Source organism: Diplotaxodon limnothrissa, linkage group LG9, assembly GCF_057381915.1.
Source record: "Diplotaxodon limnothrissa isolate DT_005_m linkage group LG9, D_limnothrissa_male_GT1.1, whole genome shotgun sequence".
Classification (NCBI taxonomy): domain Eukaryota; kingdom Metazoa; phylum Chordata; class Actinopteri; order Cichliformes; family Cichlidae; genus Diplotaxodon; species Diplotaxodon limnothrissa.
This window is the reverse complement of record NC_140604.1, coordinates 12,969,464-12,997,186: the sequence shown is the minus strand read 5'-3', so window position 1 is coordinate 12,997,186 and position 27,723 is coordinate 12,969,464. Positions and strand designations below refer to the sequence as shown.

The window sequence follows — 27,723 nt, the reverse complement described above, 5'->3', positions numbered from 1 at the left end:
GAAAAAATACACCAGCCATTGTGTCTGCCTTAAAAGAGGTTTATTCATTGCACTGTAATAAAATCCTCGGCGTACAACTTCTACAAATACCTTATAATCTCAGTGACTTGAATTGGTCCAACGTTTCACGTACTGCAAGTAAACGTCGCTTGAAATCAAATCATGCGATTGGCGAGATGATCTTTGGCCTCAGTGAAAACCCGCTAAACTTTTCACTTTTGAACAGCTAATGCATTTTTAAGGTTTTTTTTCTTTCATTTTAACATTAAAATGACATTTCATGAGAGCTGGATAATGTATGTGCATTTAGTGTATTTAACACCATCCCCGCCAATGATTAAATAACCGAGCAGTCAGTGTTTCAAATCATGTATAAAACAAAATCCTTTCTTCTGATGTGTACACGTGTATACATATATATTCATATATATATATATATATAGACGTGTTTTTATAACAAAACTATTATGGGATGTCTTGAATGATTAGTGATTCATGAGTCAGTCCTGGAAGGGATGTTAAGTGTTAAAAAGTGGTGATAAAAATAATCCTTTAAAATGTTATTTTAATGAATTAAAAATGTTCTGACTGCATCTTCTTTCTAAAAAAAAAAAAAAAAATCTTTGGGCTTCAGCCTGTAAACATTTGCAGCCTGAACTCATTATTGTTAAAACGCTTAAAAGGCACCATTGGTTGCACTTCAGTATGATGTTCCACCTACCAACCCAGCAGCAGCCTCAAATGTTATAGCAACAGTGTAAAATGATGTCCAAAAACAGAAGGTGTTGTACTGATAATCTCACATCTCAATTCTCTTTGCAAAGGGACAGGCAGGAGTCACTGAATGCGTTTTCATACACAGGGAAAGTTTGATATTCACATTATTGCTGGTTTTATGACTGAATCCTCAACATAAGATTCATTCTACCCATTTTTTGTTTATTTATTCATTTATAAATTTTTGTGTATGTAAACTCGGGTCACTAGTTCTGATTACACCTTCATGATGTGAATTCTGCTTCCTGAGTACCTCCCTCCCTGCTTCTTTGTTTACTTCCTGTCAGGAGGCTTTTTAATTGTGTACTCTATCCTCCAGTGCCTTGAGCTCAGCCTCCACCTGCGCTGGCAGGTCAGTGCCAACCTGCTGAGTAAAGTAGGCTTTCAATTCCTGGGTCTCCTTCTGCCAGAAAGGCTTGGGCACGTCAAACAGTGCGCCCATATCTACCTTGCTGCCCAGACCTTTAGTGTCGATGGCACCATCTTGTGGCACCCAGCCGATGATGCTCTTTTTGGCTGCCTCGTCCTCTCTCTCTCTGCCGCAGCGTTTAAAGATCCACTCTAGCACGCGGGCGTTCTCACCGAAGCCAGGCCACAGGAAGGCGCCGGTTGCCGGGTCCTTTCTGAACCAGTTGACGTGGAAGATCTTGGGCAGCTGAGTGGGGGCCTTACGGCTCTGCATGCTCAGCCAGTGAGCGAGGTAGTCTCCAAAGTTGTAGCCGAAGAACGGCCGCATGGCGAAGGGGTCGTGCATGATCACCTTGCCTGGAGGGAAAATGGAAAAGCAACTTCCTCATTATTTCATTATGTGAAAAACAGCAAAAGTAAAGAGACCGCTCCGGAGAGTTTCACAGAACTGCATCTCAGAAACATGTGAGGATCCGTACCTTTATGCTCAGCAGCTGCTGTGGCCTCAGACCTCATTGCAGCTCCAATAAATACTCCGTGCTGCCAGTTCAAAGACTCGTAGACCAATGGGACTCCTGACAACATCAACATCATGTGATCAGATTCGGTGCAAGCCTACTTTCTGCTACAAGTTATACTGCGCTCCAATTATTTATTTTTTTAAAAACTTCATGCTGTTGTAATACACTCAAAAGAGAAAATACATCGTACTTCATGAACCATAAACTGCAATCAATGCTTGACTATTTCAAGCACTGCGAGTCCTATCTTGTGTCTCTATTAAAACAGTGACTCCCAACCTTTTAAGTCAATGTACCCACACAGGCCAGACCCATGTACCCGCTTTTATTTACCAATAAGTGTAAACCAGTAAAATACAGAGCCACCATATTCTCTTAATTTACATATGGCATCTTGAGTCAGTATGTACCCCGACTGATCCAACAAAACAGACAGGAGTGTAATATATAATACATCTATAATTTCTCAAAAAAAAAACATTTCATTTCACTAAAGCTGAAAATGTTATTGATGAATGGTAAATGGCCTGTATTTGTATATGCTGTATATTGTATATGTTGTATATTTGTTCATGTTGCCCATGAACATCAAGACTGCACCGTTTCATTTTAAATGTGTTGTGGGTGTTTTTGTGTGGATGAACAGCCAAAATGTGATAATATGAATCCACCGGGGTACAAAGTGTGTTTAAACTTGGCACCAACCTTCTGGCCTCCTCCCACCAAAGATGATGGCATCAATGGGGACACCCTCCTCACTCTCCCACTGGGGGTCAATGATGGGACACTGAGCCGCTGGTGCACAGAAACGGGAGTTGGGGTGGGCGCAGAGTGTTGAGCTTCCTGTGTACAAAGAAGACAAACTGCTTGTTTGTTAACAGCTCGTGTTTTTAATGTCATGGTTAATGGTTAACTGCGTCTACTCTTGACTCTCGCAGTACTCTTGACCTACCAAAGTCAAGAGTACTGCAACCCCTGGAAAAAAACTGAAAATCTCATGGGGACACCCAATTATAAATCTTCACTCTCAAACAAAGAGAGCCATGCATTTCCTTGAAAACTGCATTAAAAACCTAAACAGAACACATGTTGTTGCACAGTCATATGCAAAGTAGTATAACACCAATATGCGATCCACCTGCAACTGAGTAATGGTAAAAAATGGTAAATGGCCTGTATTTGTATAGCGCTTTTCTAGTCCCTAAGGACCCACAAACTAGCCGTCTCCTATTACCAGTTTGAATTCACATTTTTTTTATAAATGTGTCACTCTACAGATTTGTGAGTAATTTCAAACTGAATTTCTGAGAGGCTGATGTTGTCCAAGATAAGGACAATGCTGGATAAAACCTCCCACCCACTCCATGGCTTGCTGGCTAATCACAGAAGCACATTCAGTGACAGACCGAGATTACTCAAATACACCACTGAATGACACAGGAAATCTCCCCGTACAACTCCAATACTTACACCCTTTTGCACGTGCTCTACGGTAAAATAACAAATTACGACGTTTCACAGATTAGAGTTAAATATCAATCATATAAATTTAACCTCTGTAATATTCTTGATATTTATAATTGAGCAGTTTGTATACATATATACATTGTGCTATTTCTTAAATTTGTAAACATTGTAGTAAATTGTATTATTTAATTAGTTTAGTCTGTTGCTGTTACTTTCTTGGAGTAACTGTAACCCACATAATAATCTTATTAAAGTATTTTGAATCTGAATGTCAGTTAATACTGCGGCCCACCTGCAGTACCTTTGCAGACCACCAGGGGGCCCGGGAATCACTACTTCCACCCAGTTCTAAATTTGTGACTTTGCTTTGGTTCACCAGCAGATGGTGCTGTATACACTTTGACTGTTAAGTATACTGATACACAACAACTGATGTCACCTTGTTTCCAGGTTTTGCCATGCCAATCTGTGAGCGCCATGTCAGCAGGAGGGGGGTCGAGTCCTTCCCACCACACCCCCCCATCGCTGGTTTCACCAACATTGGTGAACACAGTATTTTTAACAATAGTAGCCATGGCGTAGGGGTTGGTCTTGTTGGAGGTGCCCGGGGCCACGCCAAAGAACCCGTTCTCTGGGTTGATGGCCCTCAGTTTACCTACAGAAAGATTAGAGGGCTTTTTGTAACTACAGATTATTTTTGGATTACTAAAATGAAGTGAGTGCTTCACTCACCTTGGCTGTCAAACTTCATCCAGGCAATGTCGTCGCCTACACACTCAACCTTCCAGCCTGGTAGAGCTGGTTTCATCATGGCCAGGTTGGTTTTACCACAAGCGCTGGGGAAGGCAGCTGCAATGTATCGCTTCACACCCTGAGGACTGGTGATTCCTAGGATCTGAAGAGAGAAGAAAGAGGGAAATATTAATATTAGCAAGAATATAACTCCACGTTTTTAATAAATGTAGAAGGTGTAGGCTTGTAGTGTTAATGTTTTTAATTAAAATAAACCCTCTTTAATTCAGACTCAGGTCATAATCATTACATAGCATTCTAACCAGCATGTGCTCAGCCAGCCAGCCTTCATCTTTGGCGATGCGGGAGGCGATGCGCAGGGCAAAGCACTTTTTCCCAAGGAGAGAGTTCCCTCCATAGCCACTGCCGAAGGAGAGGATCTGCCTGGTGTCGGGCAGGTGGGATATCAGCACCTTTTCTGGGTTGCAGGGCCACGAGTTCACCAGAGGAGCTAGTAGTAAAAAGGAGGGAACAAATAAAAGGCAGGAAAATGTATAAAATGTTGCAAAAACGGATAGAAATTACAAATAAAACTCGATTCAGGCTCTTGAAATCTGCACCTTTGAGAGGTAAAGGTCGCCCCACGGAGTGCTGACAGCGGACAAACTCCACTCCCTCAGCCAGTTTATTGAGAACAGGAGTGCCCATACGCGTCATGATACCCATACTGGCCACAACATACGGGGAGTCCGTCACCTGGAAGAAAAAATAAACTGATTATTACGCTGACCTATAACTTAGGAAGCCCAGTGATTAAAAAAAATAAAAATAAAAAGTACACACAAAATAAATTACAGCAATTCACTGGAAGAAAGCAGCACAGCAGGCTCACGTGTTTACTGCAGGTTTTTGCTGAGTATGAACTAGTGAGAGAACAATAGCTTTTACCTGGACACCATATTTGGTCAGAGCTGAGCCTACGGGACCCATGCTGAAGGGGATCACATACATAGTCCGGCCTACAGTGAGGACACAGATTAAAAACAACACATTGATGCAGTTACTTTAGCTGATGTAGAAAACAAGGTTCAAATCTAAAAGCTGAAGGTCAAGTAGATCAAGCAACAGCACCGATATAGTTAAAGGTTGTAAACACATTTTCCTTGAGATCTTTGTGATAATAATTGGGAGCTATGCAGACTGCATGTCTAATATGATCAATAAGGTACACTTTTCTATACCACAAAGAAAAGTTGTTACACTGGCCAAGAATCCAAGCACACACTAGCTGAAAGAGTACAACATGTTTTTAGTGACCTGCAGGTGTTTAAAGTAGCCCCTCCCCTTATAAATACTTATGGGTCAGCTGCAGGTTAGCACACAGAGTGAGCAAGCAATCACACACCACTATAAAGACTAAAAAGCCCTAAACAATAAATAAATATATATGGATCACAGATGTTCGCCTATTACCTCACAGAATAATGACTGTTTCTCAAAGCTCACCTAAACCTTGAGGTTAAGGTGTGTACCTAAAAGCAGGATTTATAACACTGCAACAAACGTGGAAGCTAATCCTGTTCTAACAGGCAACAAACTCAACAGTGACAAGAAAAAAAAAAACTGAAGCAGGCCTCACAATATATATATATTTTTTAAAAACACCTCAGCTTATTTAAAGTTCCTGATGTTAAGTTGCTTTTAAAATCCTTCCTGTTTTTTAAAACCATTTTTCAAACTATTCTTAAAACATTTTATTAGCATTAAAATGAAAATATCCCTTTTTAAATAGAATCCTTTAACGAGGTGAACGTGACAGTCAATTAAAACAGAGGAAAGGTGAAAATGCTCGGTCTCCTGGCAACAATGAACAAACATTTGACTTCCGTCCAATTACGTACCGGCCATGCTGCCAGGGAAACGCTCCTCTCTGGCTTTCTGCCAGTCAGACTCACTCATCCAGCTACCCAGCTGGCTTTTCACCCCTGCAGCAGGGATGGGGATCGTGTCTCTCTTCTTCTTGGTCACTATCACAGTCTTGCTCTCCACTCGGGCCACATCTTTTGGGTCTGTACGTGCCAACCAACTGCCAAATAAAACGTTTATTATTGAAAGCTCTCACAGCATGTTTCCAAATAACTACTTTAGGTGATTGCTTTGTTTTGTATGCTGTTCCATTATCTTTACCAGTTCTCATATTTGGGAAGCTTCTTGACCATGCCATCCCTCTCCAGACCTGCCAGGATGTTGGCCGTCTCTTCCGGCGTCCCAGTCACCACGTGTACATTGGTAGGCTTACACTCCTCCACAGCCCCCTTCACAAAGTCGGCCACCGCGGGTGGCAGCGACGGGATTGAGGCCAGAGATCGAACCCCGACGCTCGCCCCGAAACCACCCTTCCTGAAAGAGAAGGACAATTTAAAATCACTCTACTGGCGACTAGAAGAAAAATCCAACAAAACAGACTAAACACAACTCCAACCTGAAGAGATCAGAACTTCTTTAACAATAGTATTTGTTGGACTGAAATCCAATGTTTTTTCTTTTGCCATACAACGCATAAAATAAATAACTGACCAAGCTTAGAGCAGTGAATTTGCCAGGGGACAGCTGAGAGACATATCTATAAAGCAATCAAACGTCTTCCTTCTTTCATTCTTTAGAGTAAATTCCTGCAAAAACCTGCCACAAGAGACTAATACAAGGCGAGTCTCCTCATGTAATCTAGCTATTCATCCATTTTCTTCCGCTTACCCAATTAATGATCCAGGGGATGGGGGCGAACTACAGTGGTCCCTCGCTATATCCCGGTTAACCTTTCACAGCCTCCCTGTTTTGCGGGTTTTTTTGTGTGTGCAATTTTGCATGCTTTTTTTTGTAACAGTGCATTGTGTTCTGCGTCCTGATTGGCTGTAGACCATTGTCAATTAATCTCCATGTCTGTGTCTCCTGTACAGTACAGAATACGTTCAGCTTGTCAAATTTACATAAATCTTCTATGGCTAGTAGTGTGACTCTGAAGTGCTGTACTGTATGTTTGTATGTTTTCTCCCAAACAAACACAACAATGTCAACAAAACATTTTGCACCGTCAAAGGCGCCTGCAGTAGCACCCAAAAAGGCAGAGGAAGATGCTAACCATCCCACAAAAAGTTGGACTTCTGGACATGCTAAAGGAAGGTAGAAGTTAGCGTACCAGATTATGAGGCGCATTAATCGAAACAAAACAGTCAGACATTTCAAACTTTACTCAACTCATTCTTCTTCCTTTCTCTACTTAATTTCCCTTAAGGATCAATAAAGTATTCTGATTCTGATTCCGTACTATTGATTCATTAATGCTGAATTCTCTCACAGCTGCTCTATTCCCATGTTCTGGACCAGAAAACAATTTTTGATCTTTGGTTTCATTCTATAATACTGGATAGGGCTGGGCCATATTATACCGTTTACGGTAATACCGGTACAATGTCAGGCAGCGATAAGAAAATGAAATATCACGATAGAATATGGGTAAAACGCGCATGCGCAGTGCCTTTGTTTTCATACGCACATGGCCGAAAAAGCATGGCGGCAACGGAGAATGAGAAGGGAGAAAGCGGATCGTTGAGTGAAATGGATGAACCAGAATTAGTTTGTAAAAATGGTGCCACTGCAGTGATGCGGAACTAGTTTGGTGTTTGTCCGTCAGTTTCCGCGCAGAAACAATGGGTAGGATGGTTTGTCAGGTAGGATGGATTCCCAGAACACCGTATTTGTTGGACTAAGGTGCTCTGTCCGTTTCATGTCCCAAAGTCAAACGAACACTGCAGCATCACTGAGAGAAAAACTGTCTAGATTCTTTCATCTTTAATAAAACGTTCCGCTTTGCTGCTTTACCAGATGTAACTATGAAGTTTAACATCCAGGCATCCATGAAAACAGAATTTATTACACTTAACGGAGTTAGAAGCAAGCAGGAAGTTAGCTCGCTAGTTTCGCTAGTTACCTAAGCATGACATAGCATGTTCTAACTAAGATTTCTGAAAAAATTCAAACATAAAGCTCTGCTATCACTTCCAACATAAATGAAGACAGGAAACTAAACAGCAGTGACGTTTGTTGTGTTACTGAAGTTGGGCTAGCTGGTATATAATGATGTGCTACGTGATCGCTAGCGACACAGCTATGTTAGCATAACATAAACAGTGAAGCTGGAGGACGAACACTAACACTTTTCCACTTGATAAAAGTTAACGTTAAGGTTCTTCATGGTTAGAGACAAATGCAATCGCATGGCAGGATGCTGTAAACGGACCAAACTTCAGTCAGGAGAATAACTGAGATAATCCATCCACAATACGAGGTTAGTCATTAATATACTGCAACAACATGGGAATAGAGCAGCTGTTATAGAATACAGCATTAATGAATCAATGGTACAGAAGTGGAGGAAGCAAGAAGAATGAGTTGAATAAAGTTTGATTTATCTGAGTGCTTTGTTTCGCTTAACGTGCCTTATGATCCCGTGCACCTTATGGTCTGAAAATTACATATTTGACTTTTTTATTTGACACACCGCAGTATAATGTTGCAAAGCACCTCTTTTTAACTTCAGTGGATATTATACATGGTTATACTCAGGATATGTCAGCCCATTTCTACTTGAAATGCCTTTTGGTTAAACTTTCAAAATAACTCCCGCCATAAATGAGGGGCCGCTGTATTCCAGATGTTACAGGGAGTAAGATAGATGACGTGTCCAGGGTGTACACCATTTATCACAGGGCTAACACAAAGAGACAAACAACCGTTCACGTTCACATTCACACCAATGGCCAATGTAGAATGAACAGTTAACCCAAACTCGTGTCTTTGGACTGAGATGTGGGGAGAACATGCAAAAGCCTGGATTTTTTGCCAGGGCCTTCTTGCTATGACGCAATTGTGCCACAATACCACAGTGCCCTCCCAGTCTAAATGTACCAAATGCTGCAGTGCATTGTAAATGTACAGACAGGTGTCCTTGTTGTTTGATGTTTGACAGTAATACTGAAGTGTGTGGTGCTCTTTGTCTGTTGGCAGCATTTTTAAATATTTGTTGTTGTTTCTGGTCTTCAGTCACTCCGTACGGCCCCCTCAGAAACAACTTGTTTTTTTGTTTTTATTTTTATGTATAACCTTTAGTATCTTCATGTATGACATTTTTCCAAGATGTAACCTTTAAAGGACACAGGATGGTTTCAAATATGACACTTGAAAAAAAGCAAGTTAAAAAGTGTCAAAGTTTAATCCACCTTATTGTACTTAGAGTGCCACAGACAAGCTAAAACACCTTTTAAAGCCTCAAAGTATCACTTTGCGGCAGCAGTGATAATGAGGTGTCTTTGTTGTTGTTATTAGAGAAACCTAAAAGCCTCAAGCTGACCTTTCCACATATGCTGAGAGGTCTGTGGGTGGGTGCAGGGCCCTCTGTTTGTTAGCAGCTTGATATTCACAAACATAAGCCACTGAGAGTCATCATGTATGCAGTTACAACACAAGCCTATGGGTGTCTGCATGCGTGTCCCTTGCCTGTCTCTGACAATAGAACACACAATGCATGTGCTTTGTGTCTGTGGACACTATGGCTGAACCCCATGACCTCTTTAGAAAAAAGTGAAATTCGTGTTCTTTATGGTCGCATGAGAGGCCCGTTTTTTTAAAAGGAGCAGCTAATAACTGCCAAAACAAATCACACACATTCACTTTGTTTCAAAGATCAATACATGAAGTCAGCTGCAGGCACGTGGCTCCAATTGGCAGCAGTCGGTGGTTCATTATACATACATCCTGTACACACACACACGCACGCACACATGTGCTCGCTTTCACTGATGCATGCACACATACACATTAGTCTGGTCTGAATGTACAAAGGGTGTGAGCAGCAGGCACAACAAGAAGTTCAAGATGAGCAAGGCATCACATGACCCAGCAGTGTGAAGGCACAGAGCTGAGGAGTAAGAACTACTGTCACACTCAAGGCCAACTTTAAAGCAGCTTTCAGACACAGTGCGTTAGGGCTGTAGCTGACTTTTCAACTGAATTTACATTTTCTTACCAGTAAACTGTACCCACAGTTTGGAGCAGCTGCAGCTCATTTGGTGTATTTGAGAAAGACACTAAACCCGTTTCTTGACGAGATAATCATCTACAAACAACACTGTGTCTGCAGCTTTTGACTGATTGGCTGTCGTTCTATTGGGCAACAAGGCTGTGGCTCTACAGCAACGGTAACAGACAACTATTATTTGACCTTTGACCCAAAAATGACGACACTTTGTTTAGGCTTATCTGTGACTTCCGATAAACCGGTCCCTTTGGTCAGCTCTGCAGACTTTTAGACCCTTTACCCCCTCCACAGTAAATCAATTACCTATGCTCCAAAACATCATCATTGTCACACTGCTGATAATTAACAAGGGTGGTGCTGAATATTATCTCCAGTGTGACTGAGATTAGGATGAGCTGGATTGAATTTGAAGTGAATTAAACACGAGCAAATGTTTTAACTGTTCATTTTCTTGCTAAGGAACTCATGGGAGCTGGGAGAAGAGATTAGCAGCTTTGCTTTTCTTTGTCTGCAACAGAGAAACTGTGATATTTTTACATTTTTTTAGAAATCCTGTAAAGACTTTGATGACTCATCCAACTTTCCCTGCAGTCAACCATCTGATTATGCCACGTCTTTGCCTCCTGCTTGGTATATTGTTGCATAGATTTATCCAGACATAAGCCATCAAGGGAACAACTATTCAGCAGGACCTGGTCTAATGTTTAAGGATTAATATTTTTCCGACCAAACACTTTCAAAGAACTCATCACTAAGCTCTGTTATTGATTATCCTAGATAAACAACTTGTTCCCCTAACACACCTCCAAGTGAGTAAGCCAATCCTCACACACCACAGGCCGACACGCCTACAGTCCACCTTCAAAGCCCTGACAGATCCTGGTCAAAGGCCTCTTTAAGGAGGAGTCTAATCGTCAAGCAAAGACAAGCCAGCACATCACTTCAAGGAGCATGCACACATGCTGCATGCATTAGTACTCCTCCTACTGTGGTGAATACACAGTAAAATACTCTGGGACATGCCTCCGGGCATGAGCAATCTCTCAAGTGGAAATACAAACAAAATCCACAGGTCACTGAGTCACTAATTCACCCACTCTCTAACATGCATCCATGATAGCAAAATAAATGCGCAAACACACACACAATGTCATCGAGTGCTCACTTTCAGTCTTGTGTGATGTTGGCTTATCACAAATCCTGGAGGGGTAAAAGCAGCAAAGTTTAGATGGCAAATTATCCTGATGTGTTCCTTCAGTCATAAAGACATGAAATTATATTTGTGTCATGAGTGCCAGCAAATAACTTCATTATCCAGTATCAACTATCAGGTCAAACGACAATTTTCAGCAGGTAACAGAACAGCTGTCAAACAGGAAGAGTCACAGTAAGGTGAAACTGTTTCCAGGAACTCCTTAGAATAGTAGAATAGTTTGGGAATATGTAAATCTGTTACAATAAATGAAGACTGCTACAGTGTCTAAACTCTTACTTCAAAATGGTCTCTTTTTTAGTTTTCATACAAAAAATGGTCTTAACGAATTCAGTTTTCATGCTTAGTGTCATTTTCTTTTCAAAATAAAAGCATCGAAAATACAGTGAAGGGGTGACTGTTGCCCGCGCGTTTATCGTAACTTAAACAGCAAAACACTTTTAAAACAAAAGAAGTTAGAATAAAGCAGACACACATTTAAATCGCAGAAACACTAGAAAGCCGCGATAACTCACCTTCGTATGACTCCCAGTAAAAGGCACGACATATTTGGTTTAAAAGTTAAACTAGCTTATATTTAAAAAAAAAAAAATCACAGTGTAAAAAGGCACATAAAAGCTAGCTGAGAGGGAGACACGAGGAGCAGCAGTCGCTAGAGTCGGTCAGAGCTCATATCTGTACGTGCACTGAGGGGACCTTGCACTTTGCTCAACGTGTACATTTACACGGAGACACCTCCACACCGGCAAACTGGATGTCCCCCCGAGTCCTCCGCCCGTCTGCCGCTTTGTACACTCAACTGTGACCGGCCGACTCACATCTGGGGGAGGCGCTTCCTCTGGAACAATTAAATATCATATAGGTTACTTCTGTCGTGCCCATTTATGTTCGGCTGCTGTTTTGTCCCCCCTCCTGGATGATGCAAGTTTTCACAGTGCTTGAGTACAAACAGGCACGGAGTACCAGCGTGGAGGGGAGTAACCGGAAGTTCGAGCGAGGGCGCGGAAATACATTCTCACCGATTCTCACTTCGTTTAGATGGGAGCGCAAGACTTATGGAAAGGATGTAAACCACTGGTGGCAAACATACGGACCGCGAGCCAGAATCGGCCCGGTCAAGACTCCAATCCGGCCAATTGGAGGAGTTTGGAAAATTTGATGCAGAACATACATTTTTGAATTTTAACTGTATTTTCACAAGTTTAACAGTTTTCCCCACTGATAAATACCTCCACCATGTCCATTCATACTACAAAAGTAATTACTAATAGATTTATTACATATTTATTTCACAAAGAGTGATGCTGGCATATTTCATTCATTTAATAAAGCAGTATTTGTTTATCACAAATCAAATCAAATCACTTTTATTGTCACATCACATGTGCAGGCACACTGGCACAGCACATGCAAGTGAAATTCTTGTGTGCGAGCCCCACAAGCAACAGAGATGTGCAAAACACAACAACACAAACGAGCAAAATACAAGAATGGCCAACCTGAAACTAATAAATATATGTACAATATATAATAGTGTATGCATTTCTGGATGTGTATACTAAATGTTTTTCTACGTGTGTGTGTGTGTGTGTGTGTGTGTGTGTGTGTGTGTGTGTGTGTGTGTGTGTGTATACACATTTTTACAAATTAAATAGTAAACAATAATAAAATAAAATATATAAAAATATACAGAGTTGAATATGTGCAAAACAGCGGCATTACTGTACGGTATGTAGTGCATAATGTTGAAGTTCCAGTAGTGAAGCTGAGGTGTCTATGAAGTGTTCAGCAGTCTGATGGCCTGATGGAAGAAGCTGTCTCTCAGTCTGCTGGTACGGGACCCGATGCTGCAGAACCTCCTTCCTGATGGAAGTAGTCTGAACAGTTTATGGCTGGGGTGACTGGAGTCCTTGATGATCCTCCCCGCTTTCCTCAGGCACCGCTTCCTGTAGATGTCTTGGAGGGAGGGAAGCTCACCTCCAATTATCCGTTCAGAGCACCGCACTACTCGCTGGAGAGCTTTGCAGTTGTAGGCGGTGCTGTTGCCATACCAGGTGGTGATGCATCCAGTGAGGATGCTCTCAGTGGCACAGTGATAGAAGGTCCTGAGGATGCGGGGGCTCATGCCGAATCTTTTCAGTCTCCTGAGAAAGAAGAGGCGCTGCTGCGCCTTCTTCACTGTTTTGTTTGTGTGTACTGACCACGTAAGATCCTCAGCCAGATGTACGCCAAGGAACCGGAAGCTGCTCACTCTCTCCACAGCAGCGCCGTTGATGGTGATGGGGGTGTGTACTTCTCTGCACCTCTATCTATCACGTAGATAAACTGAGATGTACTATTGAAATTGTGCTTCTTCTTGTTATATTAACGTAATTGATTTGGTTTGTATCCAAATTTCTGTACACTGACAGAACATAAGATCAGCATGAGCTGTATGTGGCCCACCATGTAAAATGAGTTTCACATTCCTGGTGTAAACCTGTGGAAGTAGCCTACACAAAACTGAGAATGAAAACTGAAAACAACATAAAGAAAAACAACTGCAGAACGCCCTAAAGGTAAACTGCTGATGCTGGAAATAGGTTTCAAGTGACAGCTCATTTCTCACGAGGCCAGGCACCTTTAGTTTTCCTACATATATAAGGCTTTCCACGGGCCCACTCGATCGATTATAAATGGAGAATGGGTGGAATCTTCTCCACCTCTTGGGTGTCTGGGCACCCATATCTCCGCTGATCTCACTTGGACCCACAACACCAACGGCCACTCACCTGACTAATCAGAGCCATGGTTAGAGAAACCCCATAACTCAGGCCACTCACACTCGTTGTACATGTACAATGACAATAAAGGGCTATTCTATTTTATTCCAATCACATTGTTGGAAACATGAGTTCAGCTTCATGAGCCACACCCAGGCCTAATTACTGCCAGGCTGGTTGAATCAAGATTAAAAAAAAAGACTAGAAAGGTGAAGTAGGCTAAAAGATCTCAAAACGCAACACATCACACCAGGATCTAAAGAAACAGCCAATAAACAAAGTCACTGGCATCTGCCAGTCTGGAAAGGGTTACAAAGCCATTTCTAAGGCTCTGGGACTCCAGTGAACCACACTGAGCTGGACTGAAAAACAACACAAAGGCACTAACCATGCCAGCACAGGAACAAGGTATAAGCACAAGATTGATAGACATTAAAGATTCTTCTGAGACAATCCAGCAAATAACAGCAGGGTGCAAGATGCTAGCAGGCAGGACCATAACCAAGTCATAGTATGCAGGAACATCTGTACTGAGTGTGGCCTGGAAGTCCCGAGGTCAAAATGGGAGACCTTTTGACTTTTGGTGATTTTGAATAACTGAGCTAAGATCCTGTGGGACTTCCAGATACAGATGGACAAAATAATGATGGCTAACCAACCGGACATATTAGTGGTGGACAAGCAGAGGAAGACGGCTGTAGTGATAGGGTTAGAAATGTAGCAATACGAAAAGACAGCAACATCAGGAAGAAGAAACATAAGAAGCTTGAGAAACACCAAGGGCTCAGAGGAGAGCTCGAGAAGATGTGGAGGGTGAAGGCAACAGTGGTTCCAGTGGTATGGTGGTGTAATGACCCCCCAGAACTGGCCGAGTGGCTCCAACAGATCCCTGGAACATCCAAGATTTCCGTCCAGAAGAGCACAGTCCTAGGAAACAGATACTGGGCAGCACCCTCAAGCTCCCAGGCCTCTGGTAGAAGCCTTTTTTTGAAGGATAAAGACCTCCCACAATGGTCCATGTTAAAGTAAAGAACCATTGTAGGAAATAAAGAAAAGCCATAACCTTTCAGGCTGAAAACCTGACACTCGGTAATTAACTTTCTGTCAGCATTGGTGAATACAAAGAGCAGTTAGCAGGTTTGAGATTCAACACCCTGAAACAGGGCACAAAATTGGATTTCATTCAAACCAAGAAGTGAAAATCATGACATCATTTATCTCTGAAAGAAATGTAAATGAAGGATTTGCAGATATGACTTTATAATAAATGTTATTTGAGTGGTGCGACAAATTCAAAGCTGCTAAGTTTTTAGGTTTTATTTATAATGTTTAATGGAATATGGCTGTAATTATCACTTTTCACTACACCGATCATATTTATAAGACACGGCACAGCTGTAGATGTTATCCTGTTACATTTCCCTCTCTCTGGGAACTTACACACACACAAATGAAACTGTGAGACAGGGGCAAGTAAAAGGGTGGGGTTAGACACTGGGAGATAAAGAGAGACACAGCAATCCAATATATCTGGTTAAACTTCGACCCTCATGTCTCATGTTGTCTGATAGGGCTTGCAGAGTCAGCAGACAACTGATATAACACACACACACCTTTCCTGTGGATTACAGGTATGCTCTCCCCATGCAAACACAAAACCATTTCAAGTTGTGACATCTGTAACATGCTAGAAGCACGGCATCTCAGAGCTGCAGCATCAATTATATGTGTACACGAGTGTGTTGTAACTTCTGTCAGGCACATTTTGTCCTGCTAAGGTGTTTTCATCATGTTGTTGTGGCCCAAAAGCCTCACCAGTAAACTCAAAGTCCAAAAAAACAAGGACAGGCTGGGATGATGGCGTGGTTTCTTTTTTAGGGTTGTGAGGGGATGGCAAAGTAAATTAAGAAAATTACAATGATTTATTTGAAATCTCTGAAACCATAATCCTTTACTCTTCTCAGTCTGCATAAATAATGGTTTGCAAGAACTTCAAAGGCTCAGCGCTGCATGCTTTCTTTCTGACACACATACACCATTAGTGTTAATATGACAGGTCTGTAAATAAAGTCGTTTACATCACGCCAGCCACTCATGAAGCCACCTCTCTCTTTCTACACTCCTGTTCAGTCGCATGAACTTTGTCTGGATCATTTCTCAACGTCCTCCCCAAACTGAATAACACAGTGCAGACCTTTAATCGCTCACCCAGTCAAAATCAAAGCTGCAATAGCTAATGGAGTTCAGTCGAGTGCAGCCGCCCTTTGCTCTGAACTGTCACCTCGTGTCTGCTGAGTGATTGTTTTTCTAGTGTTACATTTTATGGTGCCATATACTACAGGTGAAAAGAAAACAACTACATAGTTATGTACGCTCCAACACTACAACAGTGGGCAGGAAATAAGAGAAGGATTTAACAAAGTAGTTAAAGCTGTGTGGTGTTTTTACTGTCTTTTTGTCATTAGACGTGATAGGTTTACCTGATAATGTCCCAACTCAGACTGTGCTGGCACAGGATGACCTGTAGTTGGACGGTATCCTGTTTACAGTGGGAGGCTCTGACGTGTCGTCACTTCACTCAGGTATCTTTATTTGCTTTACTCTTTACAGCAGCCCATGCCTCTGTCCACACAGCTCCTGATGAAAGAGCTATTGTAACAGCTGAATATTGGTGTAGCAGCAGGGACGCTCACCTATCAATAATGAGTAGTGCTCTTTTTCTTTCTTTCTTTTCAAAAGTTTGTCACTTTTCCTTTTATTCCTGTAGTTTAATCCAGCAAAGATTTAAAACATAAAATCAAATCTTAGAAGCATCTTTGAGGTTCATTTGAGCTTTATTTAATGATTTGATGTAGATTTTTCATGGCTCTAGGAACTTTTAGAAGGCCAGAATCCTGAGATCAGAGAGCACGGGGTGGAACATAAAGGTGCAAAAGGTCAGAGAGTTATGAAGGTGCCAATCCATTTAAGACCTTGTAGGTGAGCAGCAGGACCTTAAAATCTGTTGAACCTGACAAGGTAGCATATGAAGAGGTCTCAGTACAGGGGTAATGTGCTCAAATTTCCCCAGTTTTCATTAAAATGCGAGCAGCTGCATTTTGCACCATCTGTAAACCTCTAAAACTTTTCTTTGGTAGCCCAGAAAGAAGAGCGTTACAATAATCGATACATGAAGACACAAATGCATGGACAAGAACCTCTGCAGTGTCGCTTGACAAAACGTCTTTAAATGATAAAAGGCGGTCTTTGTTGTCTCTTTTACATGAGACTCGAGGAGAGCACCCTGTCAAACCACACGCCCAAGTTTTCAACCTTGTCCCTGCAATTTCAAGTTGAAATTTTGGGATAAGTACTGAAATTTTTGTGGTCCAATGACCATCAACTCTGGCTTATCAGTATTAAGGAGCAGGAAATTATCCAATAACCAGTCCCTAATTGCATATAGACAAGACTGTAGTTTAGACACTTTACACAATTTCCAATGGTTAGAGGAACATAAAGCTGTCGTTTGTCTTCATAATCCTTTTTCTTTACTCCACACTGAACAACAGCACCCACCAGTGGAAGCACCCATAACTCACAGACTGATACAGAATTTGTTCACACATCTAACATCTAACACACATAACTGAGAGGACGGGAATATGTCTTAGGGTCAATCTGAGCATTAAACTTGATTTAAGATTGATTTTTTTATAAATTATTTTTCAGATATTGCTCTGATTTTTAGGTTAGGTTAATGGGTGCAATGTCATGGTCCTGGGTCGTTGACCCAGCGTTTTGTGTTTTGTGATTATTTCCCTCTGTTCTAGTTATTCTGTGTCCTCCCCCCTTGTGTCCGGTTCGGGTTCTAGATTTCCTGTTTTGTTCTGAAAGTCTGTGTCTGTTGTCATTGTGTTCAGCTTGTGTCCTCCAGTCATCATGTGTATTCAGATCAGCTGTTCTTCCCTCCTGTGTGCGATTACCCGATTACCTTGTGTGTGTGTATATATAGTGGGTGTCGGTCTGTGTTCGTTGTCGGCTCGTCTGTGTTTCTTGGTATCCTGGTCCTTGGTCTGCGTCTCTCTGCTGCGCTCTCCGTTTTGTAAGAGTTCAGGTTTGCTCTTTAGTTTCTCCCAGTTTAGGTTTGTCATTACTCATGCTTCATTGCCTGTTTTTGCCACTGCCACCGTGTAAATAAACTTCACTCGTATCATCAGTTTGCTGCATTTTGGGTCCTCCTTTTCCTCCACTCCACATGGCTCACTCCGCCAGCCGTGACATGCAAAGATTTTTGCTTTTACAAAAACATAAAGAAGAGGAAAAAAGAAGACAAAATAAAATAAAATAAACCGAGTATTAAATATTACAATATATATAATAGTTATGGACAAAAAATTGATATATAGTACTATGCAAAAGTCTTGAGCCATTTCTTCATATGTTTCTTCATAAATACAGAATATATCAGAATATGAGACAAAAACAGAGTTTGTGCAATCTAACGAGCTTTAGTCAGCATTTGTAAGATCCACACAGCCTGAATTGGGGTGGGGTGGGCTGCTTTTAACCATGTAAAGAACTTTGTGCTACTTTTTTTTTTTTTTTGTATGAAAAGTGCTTTATAAATAAAGTTTGATTGAATTCTATTTGACAGCTTTCTTCTGTAGTCTTCAGGAATAGTTGTCCGGGTGCTTTGAAGGACATCACTGTGATTTAATTTTTGTGTAATCTCAGCTTTTCCTCGTTCTTCCCCCTTCTTTAAGAAAGGCTTACTGATGTTGCTGTTCTGGGCCCCGGTCCGGATGAGCCTGGGCCCCCTTTCCCTGGCAGGTTGCGGAGTATGGGGGTTCCTACTGGGGTCAGCGGGGAAGCTGGCCCCAGGGAGGGGTCACTTGCCCCTCCCTTCCTTCCCTCCCCATCTCCAGCTGCCTCCCTCTTCCCGCTCCACCACAATCACCCACACATGCAGGGCCTTGGGGTAAAGGTGTGTCACCAGGGTGCAGGGGAGGCATCCCCCTCTGTCCCCTTCTGGCTTCTTGTGCCTCAATTTTATCTCACAGCTTAGACATTTACATTACTCACACTCTCATAACACATACATATAGCATCTTGGGGGTGGGCACGCTACACGGACTCCAAAAGACCATCAGGGTGTACACCTCACCCCTGGCGTTGTTGCCCACCTCTCAATTCTAAATACACGTAGACACTGAGTTTTAAATGCACCTTAGAACACACATGCATCAACACTACATATGAGTGGGCGGAGGGAGGTTTGGAGTCTTCTCACCCCCCCGTTCTCTGCGACCTGCTGGAGCGGGGGGGCTAGGAGGAGGAGTTGGCCGTCCAACTGGGGTCTGGAGTGTGGGGCCTCCCTGCTGCTGCGGAGTCTGGGCGGTCTGCTTCTCCCCACCGCAGGGAAAAGGGTAACACCACCTGGGTCTGGGTGCAGTTCCCCCCTCCAGGGGCAAGGGTACCTAGACCCGGTTCCTAGAGTACGCTTGGGGAGTGTGATCGTGTGTACAGCGTCTCTTTATGTCTGTCTCCACGTTGGTTGAGTGTTGAGTAAGTGCATACGAGAGCATGAGGGTGGGAATGGATGTTTGTATATGTGTGTGCCTGTATGTCTGTGTCTATATGTCAGGTTGGGTGTCAGACGCCACCTCTCTGGGGACATCTCAGGCCCTCCAAGGTATGGAGGCCTATCTCCCCCCATCACTCCCCCTGCCGGTGGCAGACGCCCTCAGACATCAGTGCGTTGGTGCGCCCGGGGATGGGCATCCAGGTACACACCGGCTCACTCCTTGGTGGCCGCTTATCGGGGCCTGGAGCCTGGGGCTCGCTCGGGCCACTTTGGGGGTGGGGTGTCCTCGGCCTCTCGGCCTGGGGCTCGGTCACTCAGGCACAGCTGGCTGCCGGCGGAGCTCACGAGCACGTCACTGCAACTCCCCCTGGCTTCTGCTCCGCGGCTGCTGAGTGAGCCCTCATCTGGGACTCTCCTCAGCTCTTTCTGGGACAGTGGCGCGGCTGCCCCTCTGTTGGTCTTCCTTGGTCTCTTGAGTTCTGGGGGCCTCTGGATGTCTGGAGTTTTGATCTCCTCCATACCTGCTTCATGCCCTGGAGGACGGGGCTGTGGCTCCTCACACCCTCTAGCAGATCATTACATGAAGGAACCTTTTAAATACAAGCGCGCTCATGCTCACAGGTGTACACACGGGGACTCACACACACAAACTACACCCTTTTTGGCTCCTTCCTCAAAGCACACTGTGCGCTGTCGATATTACGTGCTGCACAATAATGTTTATTATTTTGTATTTACTGTTATATTCCCATAGATCATCGTGATGTTGTTTATTGTATTGCTCTCGTATTCTTCTGCTTGTTTTCTTTTTTCTTTTTCAACAGGTGATCCAGGTGATTGATATGTATTTTTTTTGTCTGCTTATTTAGTTGGTTTTTGTTTTTTGCCCTTTATCCCCGTCCCTCTTCTCCGCTGTTTTTCCCCCTCTTCCTTTCTCCCCTTTCTTTTCCTCATTCAAGTCTGTCCCGTATCTTGCAAGTGAAAATAAAAAAATAAAATAAACAATAAAAGGTGAATCAAATAGACCATTACGGCAAGGCTGGGATGGTCCATTTGGTAAAGTAAATCCGTTGGGCATCTTTCCTCGCCTTTAGACAATAATTCTGATGGCAAAAGAACCAAACGGGACAGGCAATAGATGAATAAAAGGTCAGATGCGTCTCTCAGGTCCTGTGTCAGGTTTTTGATGTATTGTTTTTCCTGCTTCTAAGGACATGACTTTCAGATACTGTTCTGCTGCTGTAGACAGTTTTTAGGTCTATCTATTTTTAGGTTTATCATCCTGTTTTTGAGGATAGGTTCCTCAATTCTTTAAGGACATACTGCAAAATTCTCAGATAAATGTCAGGGTTTCAACTAATAGCTTTTTAGGAATCAACTTGTTAGTCCAAAAATATAATTTTATGCCTGTCTGAGTTATATTTGGTATTTTTGCAGATTTAACGATGAGGGGGCGAAATATGTTTTTGTGATAGGCTGCTCGTACTAAAGTGCCTTAAGAATTGGTTTTTGAGGCTAAATTGTGTATGTTTAGACTCAACATTGGTTCATCCCTTGAGTTAGGTGACTTTTTTTTTTATTCTTGGATGAGGGTTAGCCCTTCGAAGACAAAGAAATAACTACTGCCACACAGAAACGCATTTCTCTGAGTGGTTTTTTTTGCTTGTAGACTTCCCCACTCTGTTCCCATCACAGCCCCATTTTCTGGGAAATGAGAAGTCGACTGCTCCTTATAAAATAAAGTCAAATAAAACTACACGGCCCACAATGCAACACGTCCATTCGCTATTATTGCAGGAAAGTACGGAACTGTCTAAAACACTCTTTACTTTCATTTTCGCTTTTTATGCTGAGTAACTGTGAGTATTTGTCCGTGTCGTGCACGGAATTGAATTACACAGAAAGAGAGCATATTCTTATTTCTAACCGCCTCCTGTGAAGTCAAAGCCTTTACTAAACTCTAATAAACAACTTCTGCTCTCCAAAGACGACATGGCTGCTGTGGATATTCGCCTCAAGTCGAAGAAACAGGTGAGTCCGCTAGCACAAAGTGTTATGTAGCAGCAAGCTAACTCTCCTTTCCCTTCACTTACATGGTTAGTGTGTCAGTGATGCTAGCAGGCGAGCTAGTGTCCACATAAGTGTTTGTTTTCATGGGGTTTGTCTACGGACAGCAGGGGTCACGGGAGGTGAGCAGCAGCAGGGGCTAAATAAAACGGTCATTTATAAGCAAGCCTAAAATCTGTGACTTTATTCTAGGTGGACGACTTCTGCCAAAAGCTCACCAAGGAGGTAACTCAAACGAAAATCAGAAATCTTTCCCAGCTCTGCTTCACAAGTTTGAATAGTTAATGTGGATTTTGTTACTTGGTTTTAACAGGCGGAGGTGCTGGTGTCAACATATTTCCCACAGAAGCTTGAAGAGCTGCAGGAGCTGCTGAAGGTATCCACCTGTGTGACTGTGGGCACATACCACTGGGCTCTTGATTCTCACATTGGGTGACTTGTGTTTGTGCGTCAGTCTTTCAGATGCAACGATCTGCCTTCTTTGAAGGCTCCACTCGACATCCCGATACCCGATCCGGCGAAAGAGGAGGCCAAGCGCAAGAAAAAAGAGCAGGTGGGGACTCCATCCCAGAAGACTGTTCTTTAAAACTGTGATATAAATCCAATAAAGGAGCATTCGGGGTGATTTATGAAGGACGGCTGTTTTTCCATTACCCAGATGTAATGGCTTTCATATCGAGGAGCCTCACATCTGTGTTTTATTTGTCTAACCTTTGAATTTCTTCATAGAGCCTCCTCTCAACTGGGGTCCTCGGCTCAGGGTTTATATTTAGTGTTTCATTATATAAAGACACAATGCTGAGTCCCCAGTTACCATGACAACCAATCACAGTGCAATTTCCAAGGGCTGTTTTACAAACTGGCAGCGAGCGGGTCTTTTATGTTACTTCAGTCGGCTGTGAATTTCAGATTTTTATAAACCGTACAAAGGCTGTGTGTCTTGAACTAATACTCATGCAGGGATTTAGAGGAGGGCAGAGAGCCGTGTAGCTAATGCCACTGGGTTTTTTTAACGAGGGTTAGGAGAATATTTGGGGTGGTTGCACAACTTTCGGGAGCTGCTGGAGTCTCCTTAGAATATCAAGGGGCACAGATTGCTGCAACTGGGTTACATGTCTTAAGCAAAGAAAAAGAATCCAACAGAGATCCCAAGGTTGAAAAGCCAGAAGAGAAAAAGGCGTGCAGCCTAGCTGTCTTGGAGATTAATCATCAGCAAAAACTCTGACCCGATGCCTTCTATTCTTATTTTACAGAAGGAGGCTAAGGAGGGGAAGAAAGACAAGGACAGTGATAAAGAGGATGAAGACGCAGGTAAATGGGGGGAAAATAGAAAGAAAGATGCATTCGTTTAGCAGTAACCGTATTCCTGTAAATAAGGACAATAAATACTGCAGGAAGAAAGGCTCCAAACCCATGTATGAAACACATCACTGCTTTTCTGGCTCCTTTGTAACAAACTGATGAGTCTACTGTGGCTCATGAGCTGATGATACAAAGTTTAAACACCGTTTACACACGGATTAGCTAACTGGAAGAAAGCAAGGGCATAAGGAACTTTTTCTATATTAGAAAAGCAAATCTGCAGCTCACTAAGTGAAGGAGTGCTATCCTCTGTCCTCCAGGCCCTCCATGTGGTCCCATCTGCACCAATGAGAAGGTGGAGAGCCTCCTGCCGAAGGTCAAAACTGAGATCCAGACACTGAAGGAGAAGCTCAACACGGTCAGTCTCAGAACTTTATGTGGAGAAAAATTTGTCGGGTTTTATGTGCAGAAAATATTAATGTGATAAAAAGTCTTGTATATTGTACTAGTGGGGGTTTTTTTCTTTTTATTTTCCTGGAAGGTGTCAATGTGGGTGCAACTCCAGATTCCTAAAATTGAGGATGGGAACAATTTCGGAGTGGCTGTCCAGGTTAGTAAACAATCGCATGTGGAGTCTATCTTTAGGGTGAAATTTATCCAGCTGCATTTTAAATCTTCCTTCGTGTCCACCAGGAGAAAGTGTTTGAGCTGCTGACCAACACACGCACCAAGATCGAAGGATTCCAGACTCAGATTTCAAAGTAAGAGCCTGCACTGACGTAGCCAGGAAAACAGACCTGACATTACTCCATCAAAAGTATTTGGCAGAGAAAACCACAAAACCTGCTGCGCTCAGTATCATAAGAATATCCACAATTACTGAGAAATCTATACATATAAACAGCAATTCAGGCTTTCAGAGGGTCTCATCCATCTTTATTTAGTGAAGTCAAACAGAAAAAAAGTCATATAGATATAAGCAGAATCAGAAAGGCTTCAATTCCACATTTAAAAGTGAGAAAATCTTAACAGAGATAATGAGAGGCAGTCTTCTGCTTTGTCTTTTTATTAAAAACCAGACTGATGTGTTGAATATGGCATTGGATGTGACATTTAGCGAAACGCTGGGGGCTATTTTAAAACAGGTGGGTGGTACTGTAACTCCTCTCTTCTCCTTGTTTTGGCAGGTATTACAACGAGAGGGGTGACGCTGTGGCCAAAGCCTCCAAGTCGCCCCACGTGGTCAGTGTCTCCCGCTGTGCATCCTAATAAGCATATTAATGTGTGAATGAGAAAAATGTGTGCCGGTGCGCTGAAAAAAAAAACTTATGAGGACATTCTCTCCCGCATAAATTAGTTGCTGTTGTGTCATGTGCTTATCATACTACACATTGTTTTGCTAATACGCTCGCTGTTTGTGGTGTGGGTTTTCTGCTGCAGGGAGACTACAGACAGCTGGTCCACGAGCTGGACCAATATCAATACTGCGAGCTCCGCCTTGTGGTCTTGGACATCCGCAATACATACGTAAGACACCCACTGCCTCTTGCTTACAGTTGGCCCTCTCTGACTGCGTGTATCCTGAATCTCATGATCCACACTCCGTGTACCATCTGCTGTTTTCATGCTCTGTATTTTAAATTGAGCGGCTTGGGTGTAAAATATGCCTGTCGTGTCCACCGGCGGGAGCGGCAGCTTAAATGGAATCCATTCCTTCTTAATAGGAGGGTAATTAAACTAATTGCAGTGCTTGTGTTAAATTGATTGGCGCTCCGTCTCCCGTCCATTAATCAGCTCGTCTCTTTCCTTCGGCCATTGTCCTCCCGTGTTTGATGCCGCTAATGAACAAGGCGTTGCGGGCGATGATGAAAGGAGCTGTTTGACGTGATTACAGCTCCATATCTGGACGTCCCTCTCTTTTATGACTCCCTGTAAACTGTCTGTCTTCCCTATATCATCCTGCTTCTGCATCACACTCTGTGTCTTTATTTCTCTCTCCAGGCTGTGTTGTTTGACATCATTAACAAGAACTTTGACAAGATTAAGAGACCCAGAGGAGATGGGAAAGCGCTCATCTACTGAGGCAGACTCCAGGCTCGTTTTTTTTTTTTTTAATAAGCAACAACCAGTGTAGAATGACACTCTTCATCAAGTAATGATACACCTGCTCCCAGAAATCTTTTTCTAACTGTGCCTGCATTTTGGTTCAGATTACACAATAAAGCAGCAGTTTTTCTCACTTACTTTGTCTGAATGAGATTTCTAAGCTTCTTTTTGGACTAATTTTGACCTCTAAAGAAAGCAAACTATTAACGTGATGTCACATTTACAGCATGCAGTCTTAAAAGAGGGTTTGGAAGTTTGTTCCTGAGCTTTGAAGGACATTTCAGTGCCAAAATCTAACCATTTTCATTAAGGGTGCCACACTACTAAGGCTGTTTGTTGGTGTGCACCGTGGTAGAAAGTCCCTCTCTGGGCAAACCAGGACAACCCCATCTCGATCCGAGTCTATACAATCCGTGATAGAGTCCTCTCCACCCCAGGTAGCCCAGAGCTCCACCCAGCTGCTGGGAGGGAAACTTTGGGAAGTATGCAAGCAAACACAGCAGCAGAAACATCCAAACAAGGAGGAGAAGAACACACAGGAGGAAGACGACTCTCAGCGGGGTCCCGGGTGACCTCTGCAGAGGCTTTTGTCGCTCCAAGTGATGACCAAAGACACACATTTCCTCAACAAGCAGCAGACCGCAGAAGCAGAGGATGAGGACGTCCTGGGAGACTTCGTAGCCTCGCCACAGCATGTGGGCTTTCAGGCAGGAGGCCTTGTTCTGGTCTTCATGCAGGAGCAGCAGAGGCTGTACTGGGGAGGCCGGGCTCTGGCCGTCCTGGCCTGGGGTCATGGGCTCGTAACAGGTCCCCGCTGCATCCTCCAGCAGGGTCAGGAGGCGCTGACAGCTCCACCAGAGCAAACCCGTGAGGCCTACTCGAGAGAGGTGGCGGAGGGAAAGAGAGGTGGAGTGACGGACTGAGAGGGAGAGAAGGATGATGAAAGCGCTCGTAAAGATGCAGGTCCAACCCCAAGTGGACCTCAGGAACTTCCTGTGAGAGCGTGATGAATAAGGATATCAGTACACACCATATATATGAGCAAAACACACGCAGTAATGAAATATGTGTAGAATTACTTTTTCCTCACAGTCACAGCAACAGGAGGATCCTGGGGAGGTTGAAAGTCAGTCGTTCATGCTCATATTCACAATTTGGGGCAGTTTAGATTCGCCAGTTACCCTGACATTTATGTCTTTGAATTGGCGGAGAAAGCCAGAGAAAGAACATCCAGACTCCACACAGAACACACAAAGACTTCAGGCAGCCAGCAGGTCAGATCCAGGAGCTTCTTGCTAACACAGTGCTCAGAAAGTAAATCTATTTTTGATATGCATAAAAATTCAAGCTTTACAGCAAAGCTGAGTCTTTTTAACTTTTTCAGTTCACTCAAACTTGCTTTGAGGTATCAAAGTTGATGAGCCGGTGGTTTCACTTAATTAGTTCCATGTAAGTGCACTGAACAGTCTGAGGAAGACTTTAATTCTGCTACTGCCTCATAGTTATCATCATACCTCAGAATGACATTATCATACAATATTTATGTGCTGCTTTTGTTTTTCAAAAGTGGTATATTAATATTGTATTGGTTTTTGGGTGGGGGTTTACTCAGTGTATGTGACAAATGAGTGGCAGCAAAGCATCCACAAAAATAAATGAGGAATAATTTAATATCATAACTGGATTTTAAAAATATGTGATGGATTATATGAACCTAAAACAGTGGGCCAAATGACATTATGATGATTGTAAATGCTGAACTGTATTGTTCCACAAGCTGACTCAGAATAAAGACTCAGTGAAAGTTTGCCATCAAAACAGATTAAGTAGGGCTGAAGCAGTAAAAGCCCAGCGAGCACTACAGTGAGCAAGGGTGCGCTGGGTTTTATTACCGAGTCAAGAGTTTATTAAAGGAGCAGTGTCTTTATCAAAGATATACAGTTTCCTTTAGCAATGACAGCAGTTACTACAGCTATTTCAGTCAATTATTTCCATCCAATTAAATCATGATAAATCATTGCTAAACTCTCCACAAACAGGTCCTCCACCTATCTCCACCTAATAGCCAATTCTGGCCCCTGTGCTTTATGTTTGATACCCCTGGTGTACGCAAAGCACTATAAGCAGTAATTCATTGTCTCCCGGAGTCCTCACCTGTACAGGTAGTGGTTGCTGTTTGCAAAGATGCTATACTTTGATACCCAGAAGCTGAGCACAGGCCCAAAGAGGACCAATCCAGACAGCAGCAGGTGGAAGTGTCTTCTGATCAGGCTGCTTCCTAAAACTCGGGCCAGAAAGTTTGTAACAAACTCCAGAACAGTGTTCAGGAGCCTCAAGATGGATCGTCCAGGCAGTATCAGCTCTGCAGCCATCCGGTGTAGTTTATCCAAACTGATCTCTGGTGTGAAGCCATTTGAGGAGTTTCCTGTCTTTAGATTCATGTTGTTCGACCCGCGTTCGTCCTCCCTCTCTGTGGAGTCTGCCTCGCTTGCTTTTGTCTGGGAAAAGGACACCCGTCCCACTCCAGGACCTTTCTATTCTATCACTGTCAGGCACGCGAGAGAACACATGGTTTACAAAAATACAACCCCCCCTCCATGTCCCCTTTACCCTCAAAACCCCTCCCCCGTAGGCAGAAAGAGGAGATGCAGTAATGCTTGCTGCTGTAATTGACCCCATTATTTTCACAGCAATGCTCAAACACAATT

The 27,723-nt window shown here is 43.0% G+C and overlaps 3 protein-coding genes across 3 annotated transcripts; 1 reads left to right on the top strand and 2 right to left on the bottom strand.

Moving 5' to 3' along the window:
- Positions 1-29: 29 nt before the first annotated feature.
- On the bottom strand, positions 30-12,158 carry pck2 (phosphoenolpyruvate carboxykinase 2 (mitochondrial)). Its single transcript, XM_085362737.1, has 11 exons — positions 11,728-12,158; positions 6,093-6,305; positions 5,807-5,991; positions 4,854-4,924; positions 4,526-4,661; positions 4,229-4,416; positions 3,906-4,068; positions 3,613-3,828; positions 2,412-2,549; positions 1,665-1,760; positions 30-1,542 (listed from the first exon to the last, which is right to left on the bottom strand). Exons 1-11 carry the CDS (start codon positions 11,757-11,759, stop codon positions 1,073-1,075), a joined length of 1,908 nt encoding a protein of 635 aa, XP_085218863.1. The 5' UTR covers positions 11,760-12,158; the 3' UTR covers positions 30-1,072.
- Positions 12,159-21,336: 9,178 nt separating this feature from the next.
- psme1 (proteasome activator subunit 1) lies at positions 21,337-25,133 on the top strand. Its single transcript, XM_085362735.1, has 12 exons — positions 21,337-21,399; positions 21,528-21,571; positions 21,800-21,832; positions 21,921-21,983; positions 22,062-22,160; positions 22,861-22,918; positions 23,230-23,327; positions 23,451-23,519; positions 23,603-23,670; positions 24,097-24,151; positions 24,350-24,436; positions 24,911-25,133. The coding sequence occupies exons 1-12, from the start codon at positions 21,387-21,389 to the stop codon at positions 24,989-24,991; spliced, it is 768 nt and encodes a 255-aa protein (XP_085218861.1). The 5' UTR covers positions 21,337-21,386; the 3' UTR covers positions 24,992-25,133.
- On the bottom strand, positions 23,836-27,557 carry fitm1 (fat storage inducing transmembrane protein 1). The gene is made up of 2 exons (XM_085362734.1): positions 27,170-27,557; positions 23,836-26,008 (listed from the first exon to the last, which is right to left on the bottom strand). The coding sequence occupies exons 1-2, from the start codon at positions 27,454-27,456 to the stop codon at positions 25,339-25,341; spliced, it is 957 nt and encodes a 318-aa protein (XP_085218860.1). The 5' UTR covers positions 27,457-27,557; the 3' UTR covers positions 23,836-25,338.
- Between the last annotated feature and the right edge of the window lie 166 nt (positions 27,558-27,723).

Coding starts and splice junctions, on each gene's coding strand:
- fitm1 (XM_085362734.1), bottom strand. CDS start 27,456: ATGAATCTAAAGACAGGAAACTCCTCAAATGGCTTCACACCAGAGATC. Junction 26,009..27,169: donor AGCAACCACTACCTGTACAG/GTGAGGACTCCG, acceptor ACGCTCTCACAG/GAAGTTCCTGAGGTCCACTT.
- psme1 (XM_085362735.1), top strand. Junction 23,520..23,602: donor ATTTCGGAGTGGCTGTCCAG/GTTAGTAAACAA, acceptor CGTGTCCACCAG/GAGAAAGTGTTTGAGCTGCT. Junction 23,671..24,096: donor TTCCAGACTCAGATTTCAAA/GTAAGAGCCTGC, acceptor TTGTTTTGGCAG/GTATTACAACGAGAGGGGTG.
- pck2 (XM_085362737.1), bottom strand. CDS start 11,759: ATGTCGTGCCTTTTACTGGGAGTCATACGAAG. Junction 4,662..4,853: donor TGACCAAATATGGTGTCCAG/GTAAAAGCTATT, acceptor TTTTTCTTCCAG/GTGACGGACTCCCCGTATGT. Junction 1,761..2,411: donor TGGTGGGAGGAGGCCAGAAG/GTTGGTGCCAAG, acceptor TGATGTTGTCAG/GAGTCCCATTGGTCTACGAG.